This window comes from Apium graveolens, chromosome 10 (genome assembly GCF_009905375.1).
Source record: "Apium graveolens cultivar Ventura chromosome 10, ASM990537v1, whole genome shotgun sequence".
In the NCBI taxonomy this organism is placed as follows: Eukaryota; Viridiplantae; Streptophyta; class Magnoliopsida; order Apiales; family Apiaceae; genus Apium; species Apium graveolens.
This window is the reverse complement of record NC_133656.1, coordinates 170,029,501-170,036,999: the sequence shown is the minus strand read 5'-3', so window position 1 is coordinate 170,036,999 and position 7,499 is coordinate 170,029,501. Positions and strand designations below refer to the sequence as shown.

General features: G+C 35.8%; 1 protein-coding gene across 1 annotated transcript; it reads right to left on the bottom strand.

Annotated features, from left to right (window-relative positions):
* Positions 1-2,303: 2,303 nt before the first annotated feature.
* LOC141691293 (uncharacterized) lies at positions 2,304-6,071 on the bottom strand. Its single transcript, XM_074496027.1, has 3 exons — positions 5,703-6,071; positions 4,018-4,929; positions 2,304-3,029 (listed from the first exon to the last, which is right to left on the bottom strand). Exons 1-3 carry the CDS (start codon positions 6,069-6,071, stop codon positions 2,304-2,306), a joined length of 2,007 nt encoding a protein of 668 aa, XP_074352128.1.
* Between the last annotated feature and the right edge of the window lie 1,428 nt (positions 6,072-7,499).

Here is a 7,499-nt window from a genome sequence, read left to right as displayed (position 1 = left end):
AAAAAAATATAGATTTATATTTATATTTATATATTAGTTAATAGTTAATAGTTAATAATGAACTATGTAACATTAACTTATGTCCTTTAGCCTCCCATTTCAGTGAGTATTAAATATTTAAAACTTTTCATCTGCAAGGTCCGGAAAATCTATCACCATCCGCTGTCTATAAATGTTGAAAACAATATGATTTCTTTGCCATTATATATCTCGAGATATTATGTTTGTATTTATACTGTAATCTACATGCATTGTTTGATATACTAATATTATTTTCTTGTGCAGGTTTGCTGTTAATTGTTACAGTCCATTTGGATGAACCATAGTGCACTTCTCAATACAAGTATATGGATAATGGAGTATTAATCTACCATTATAAAATAACACTCACAAGATGCATGTAGGCGAGCATATGAAGTTAGTGCATGTTATAACTTCTTGACACTAATGTGTTTTTTCTTCGATAACTGTATTGTAATCATATCCTTTGCAACAAGGAGAAGTAGTACAAACTTCATATATATATATATTAGAAATGATGAATCTGCTTCTTCTCAAATCAGAAACATATCACATAGAAATTCTCTTTTATGAACACCAGATTAAACAACTGCATATTACAGTGTTCATGAAGCAGATGATTGAATCTATCTATATTCAGAGACAGAGAAAAGTATGATAACAATGTATGATGATACAGAGAGAGATTAAAGTGATTGAATAATCATACTGATACTAAATCAGCACAGCTTAACAAACTATCTAGTGAGTGTCTCTGACAGTTTTGGCAGGAAAGTTTGTTATGCCAGCTGTGATTCTCCGGCTGTGCTTCTCTCCATCTGATGTCAGCCCACACATCATCACATAATTTATCTTATTAACAGCCTCCCTCAAGGTAAGAGTAGGAAGAGAGCTGGAAACTCCAACCTTGGACAATAAAGCAATAAGCTGAGCAGAGGAAAGAGCTTTAGTGAAAAGATCTGCAGGTTTCTCTAAGGATGAGATATGGTGTGTAGAGATGAGTCCACTTTTCAACTTTTGTCGAACCAGATGACAGTCAATTTCAATGTGCTTGGTGCATTCATGAAAGACAGGGTTAGAGGCTATATATAATACTGACTGATTATCACATAAGAGTGGCACAAGAGTGAGATGAGTAACATGTAGCTCAATGAGAAAGGAAACAAGCCAGGTGATTTCACAGGAAGTGTCAGCCAAGCTACAATATTCAGCCTCAGCTGAGGAACGAAAAACTACCTGTTGCTTCTTACATTTCCAAGAAATAAGAGTGCCACCAAAGGTAAGGCAATAACCAGTCAATGACTGTCTAGTTAGTCTGCAGCCACCCCAATCTGCATCATAGAAACCAATAAGGACAGGATTTGCTTTGGCTGCATAGAATCGACCTTGGGATGCAGTATTGGCTAGGTATCGAACCAATTTAAGCACAACATGAAGGTGAATTGCTTGAGGATTGTGCATATACTGAGCCACAATATGAACTGCATAAGATAAGTCAGGTCTTGAGATGGTAAGGTAAATCAACTTACCAACAAGTCTTCTATAAGCAGCTGCATTATGCAGCAAAGGGCTATCTGAATTCTGCATCAAGTCATGATGTTGATCCATGGGAATAAGAGATGTCTTGTTCTTCAGATTGACTTTTTCTTGGACAATGTCAGTTGTATATTTCTTTTAGCTCATGAAAATGCCAGCAGTGTTTCTTTCTACCTGAATTCCCAAGAAGAAATGTAGAAATCCCAGATCTTTGATTTTGAAGTGACAACTCAAGAAATCAGTGACTTGGTTCATAAGGGTAGCATTGTTCCCTGTCATTACCATATCATCAACATATATCAGAAGATAAATCAGTGCATCTCCTTTAGAGTATACAAACATACTGGGATCTCCTGTGGTTTGAGCAAAACCAAAGGAAAGTAATGCAGATGACAAGGCAATAAACCATTGTTTGGGGGCCTGTTTGAGTCCATATAGAGACTTCAACAATTTACAGACCAGTCTTTGATTTGGAAACATCTTCAAGATTGCATCTGGAATTTGATAGCCATCTGGACAGGCAATATATACTTCCTCATCTAGGAAGCCATGCAAAAAGTCATTTGTAACATCAAGCTGAGTGATGTTCCAATTATGCATAACAGCTAGTGCCAGCAAAATTCTGAAAGAGGTCATTTTTTCCACTGGTGCAAATGTTTCAAAATAGTCCATATTAGCAGTTTGAGTAAACCCTTTTGCCACCAATCTGGCTTTGTACTTGTCCAGCTTACCATCTACCAACAACTTTACCTTATACAACCTACAACTTTCTTGTTGGGTGGTAAAGGAACAATTTCCCAGGTTTGGTTAGCCTCCAATGCAGCTAGTTCAACACCCATAGCAGCACACCATTCAGGCTCCTGAACTGCTTGTTTGTAATGTTGTGATGCCAGGAGAATGTCAGCATTTTCATCAGTCTGTGAGACTGAGGATATTAAATGAGATGGGAATCCAGTGAACTCAGTGAATTTTGCAGGCAACTTCTTGACTCTGGTAGGTCTAGAACTAGTTACAGAAACTGGACAAGTATTTTCAGTAACTGTCACATGAAAGGTTTGATTACTCTCAGTAGGTGACTCCATTTTAGAAGAAGGAGAATCTCTTTCAGATTCAGTTCCAGCTTCAGCAAACTGAACTGTAGCATCTGTAGGATCAATAGAGCTAGCAATTGACTCTGTAGATGTTAAAGGGTCATCTGCTGTGAACATTTCTGATGATGTAAACAAGAATGCAGGTGGTTCTTCAGCAGACAATTCTTTGAATGGAAAAATATGTTCAAGAAAATGAACATCTCTAGATACTATCACCCTTCTGGTATCTAGATTTAGCACTTTGTATCCTTTCTGACCATATGGATATCCCAGAAATACTCCTTTGATTGCTCTTGTAGCAAATTTGTCAGTTGGCTTAGGGAGAATGGTAGCATAGCATAATGAGCCAAACACCCTCATAGCATTGTAATATGGTATCTCCTGAAATAACACCTCATGAGGACTCTAATTTTTAAGCACTTTAGTTGGAGTTCTGTTAATCAGATATGCAGTAGTAAGAATGCAATCTCCCCGGTAAGTAATAGGTAAACCTGAGTGAAATCTCAATGATCTGGCACAATTCAGCAGATGTATGTGCTTTCTCTTAACTAAGCCATTCTGTTGTGGTGTATAAGGACAGCTAGATTGATGTTTGATACCTGATTGTGTGAGAAAGCTGGTAACTGAATGATTGAAAAATTCAGTACCATTGTCAGTTCGAATTGTTTTGATAGTAGTATGAAATTATGTTTGAATATGCACAATATACTCTTGAAGGATAGTAGGAACTGATGCTTTATCTGACAACAAGTACACCCAAACTGATAGGGGTGAGCAACGGGTCGGAACCAGATCGAACCGAACTGGAACCGAAAGAACCGAGAACCGAAATAGCAATATTTCAAGAACCGAACCGGACCCATTTATAAGAAACGAACCGGAACCGAACCATAAATTTCGGTTCGGTTCGGTTCCGAACCGAAAGAACCGAAGTTATATTTTATTTTATATTTATTTATTTTACATATTATTTTATATTCCAATTTTTATAATTTTGACTAGTTTTGATTATTTATTAAGGGTAACTTAGTAAAAAATGATTTTTATTAGTGGTGGATCATTTTAAATTCGATTACTTTCTAATATATAAGAAGAAAAATATTTATAAAAATATTCGAAACTCCATATATATTTAAAGAAATGAGTAATACAATAAAAATCATATTTTTCTTAAAATTTATCAAAATATTATAAATAAGAAAACATAATACGTAATATATATACATATATTTATATATTTTTGTATTTATTCATTTATATACGGTTCGGTTCTTACGGTTCTAGTATGTTAAGAACCGAACCGAACCGAGAACCGAAATTTCTAGAAAAATAAGAACCGAACTGGACCCGAATTAGTGAAGAACCGAACCAGAACCGCAATTTTTGATCGGTTCGGTTTTTGGTTCTGAACCGAGAAATGCTCACTCCTACAAACTGATCTGGATTTATCTTCCACTAAAGTTAAGAACCATCTACAATTACCATGAGTTGGAATTCTGTAGGGTCCCCAAACATCAGCATGAACCAGATCAAACAGTTTCTCACTTGTATGCTGACTATCAGGAAACCTGAGTCTGGATTGCATAGAAAAGAAACAACTATTACAGGTATCCATTATTTTGGTCTGACTGACAACAGGTAGTAACTGAATAACATGAGCAGGAGCATGACCTAACCTGGCATGCCAAGTGTCTATGCTTGACACATGTGCATTGAAGTGAACGGTGTCATTTGAAACCAAATAACACTTGCTTTTAGACTTTTCAAATGTTGATTTTGCTGTCTGTTGTGCTATAGAGTCAATCAAAATGTATAAACCATTTTCCAGTTTACCAATCTCCAATCCTGTCTTCCATTGTTGACCTTGCAGGAAACAACTGTTGGAAAGAAAGGTTATATGATAACTGGTATCTTGCAATAATTTAGACACTGATAGAAGATTATATGTAAATGATGGCACATATAGAACATTCTGAAGTGTTATGTTAGAATTCAGTTGAATGTTGTCCACATGAGTGACTGGAGAAATTTCACTAATTGGTAGTTGTAGAGAAGCATCACTTGACTGTGCATTTGTGAGGAGAGACATAAATGGTGTGATGTGATCTGTAGCTCCAGTATCTATAATCCACTTATTCTGAGGAAGATTTCCAGATATAGAATGCACTTGACTGACAAAGTGTTTGTTGTCAGTAATACATACTGTATTTGCACAATGAAAAGGTGACCATTGTGAATCAGGCCCAAAAGTTGGGGTCTGAGGTTGACTATTCATGGATCTCTGCAACATTTGAATAAGTTGCTGACATTGCTAGTCAGTCAAGGGCATACCAATAGGTGAATTTCCTTGAGACATTTGAAGTCTTGAACTAACACTTTCTTCAACTGACTTCATATTGGAGTTAGAGTCAATCATAGTGGAGGCTTGTGAAGATATTGAGGAAATCTGAGAGACATTAGCCACCACTGAGTTTCTAGTATTAGGACCTTTGGCTTTGGTTTTGGCTTGCCAAAGAGTCTATACCAGCTTGGATATCCATGGATGCAGTAGCATTTTTCTTTCAAATGTCCACTCATATGACAGTAATCACATATGACAGTTGACTCGGAACCTTTCTTCTGTTGTAATGACCTGTTCTGATTCTTAGCTTGATAGGGCTTTATTGACATTGCAATATTTTCTGTTAATCCAGTAACAGAATTATGTACATCTCTTTGACTCTCCTCTTGTAGAAGTATTGCATATGTCTGACTTAAAGTGGGAATAGGGTTCATCAACAGGATTTGACCCCTTATAATGGTATATGTGTCATTTAACCCCATCAGAAACTGAGTGAGTTGAATGCTTTGATCCATTGAGTTTAGCTTGACATTGACAGCACAAGTACACTGATTACAAGTGCACTTCGGTTTGATCACTAGGCTTTCCAGTTCATCATGTATGGTGCAGAATTTAGTGAAATAAGCAGAAATTGACAGAGATCCCTGAGTTAATCTGGAAATTTATTTTCTCAAACTAAACAGTTTTGGTGCATTACTTTGAGCATATCTCACTTCTAAGTCAAGCCATATAGCTCTTGCAGTCTCCATATAGACAATACTGTTCCTAATTTCTTCAGTAACAGAGTTCAAAATCCATGATGTAATCATGTTGTTACACCGTAACCAATGAACTAACAACGGCGCATTAGCAGCAGGCTTAGTATAGGATCCGTCGACAAATCCAAGTTTAAGCTTAGATGATAATGCAATATTCATACATCTTTGCCAGTGATTGTAGTTTGATTCAGTTAACACTACCGTAATCAATTGCATACCAGGATTATCAGATGGATGCAAGTAGTACAGATGATTACTATCAACAATTACAGGCTTGGATGTAGATCCTATAGTAGTAGATGAATATAATGCAATTGTAGACATTTAATCAACAATTTCACAAAGATCTTTCAGAAAATGTACAAAACAGTGTATCAATTGAGTTTTCTTAGCACTTAGATCTGAGGAATCACTGATGACAAGCAACGGACGAACTTACGTTGAGTGATGAACGAACTGCACAATGATGAGTGATGAACAATCTGAGAAACTCAATTGCTGTATCTTCAGAGTTTTAGCAATACTGCGGAAGAACGCTCTGATACCATATTAGAAATGATGAATCTGCTTCTTATCAAATCAGAAACATATCACACAGAAATTCTCTTTTATGAACACCGGATTAAGCAACTGCATATTACAGTGTACATGAAGCAGATGATTGAATCTATCTATATTCAGAGACAGAGAAAAGTATGATAACAATGTATGATGATACAGAGATAGATTAAAGTGATTGAATAATCATACTGATACTAAATCAGCACAACTTAACAAACTATCTAGTGAGTGTCTCTGACAGTTTTGACGGGAAAGTTTGTTATGCCAGCTATGATTCTCCAGCTGTGCTTCTCTCCATCTGATGTCAGCCCACACATCATCACATAAATTGTCTTATTAACAATATATCATGCCTTGTGTTTATGATTACACTATTGATTAAAGTTCCTGCTGAAAATAAGATACTTTATTTCTGGGCATGGTTAATTTATGGAGTATCAATTTATCATTTGTTCTGCTGCTTTAAAACATAATGGTGAAGATTTAAGTACCACGAATAATTTGAGACAAGTATACAATTAGTCGCCGTTTTTTACAAAATTCTTTCATACTTTTGATCATTCTCAAAGTTCTTATTAAAACTCTTTTAAGATCTAAAATTGTAGGCTTGATCTCGGCTATTTGTTTTCGTATTGCAGGGTTCAAGTATAGTAAGAGTGAGAAATCCGGTTTTCAAAATGCAAGAAATAAAGGGGAACTTTATGGTGAGTAACTAGCTCATTTAAAACGTTAATGAAACACCTCCGTCAGCCTAAGTTCTGATACCATGTTGAGTAATCAGCTAATCTAAAATCTTAAGGTGTTAGAGTAAGGCCCAATAGGATCATATAGTTAACATTTTACCGTATTTTTCATATGAGCCAACAAGAATTTATACCACTGCAACATGCAGGTTAGGCTCTGACTATCAGCAAAGCTTGAAAAAAGAGTCTAAGTTTTGGTGGTATTGTCGGGGGAATATCTTCCGAAAAATGCACAGTTCTAATATTTTTATAGTGTTTGTCCATTTATTATATGTTATTGGATTCTGGATACAGCGAATATGTACATATCTAGAAGGTTTGTATCAAGCAAATTAATGAGAAGCATATGATCATAAAAAAGTTGTTATTGGGTAATTCCTTTGTTTTATTTATATGTCAGTTTGGCTTTTGTGCACATGTTTCTAAATCCATTGACCACAAAGTTAAA

What these genes read in the sequence shown, in the direction of transcription:
- LOC141691293 (XM_074496027.1), bottom strand. Translation starts at nt 6,071, where the DNA reads ATGTCTACAATTGCATTATATTCATCTACTACTATAGGATCTACATCC. An exon ending in CTATATGGCTTGACTTAGAA is followed by an intron (nt 4,930 to 5,702) that starts GTGAGATATGCT and finishes CAAATGTTGCAG; the next exon opens with AGATCCATGAATAGTCAACC. An exon ending in GATCAAAAATTGCGGTTCTG is followed by an intron (nt 3,030 to 4,017) that starts GTTCGGTTCTTC and finishes GTGTTATTTCAG; the next exon opens with GAGATACCATATTACAATGC.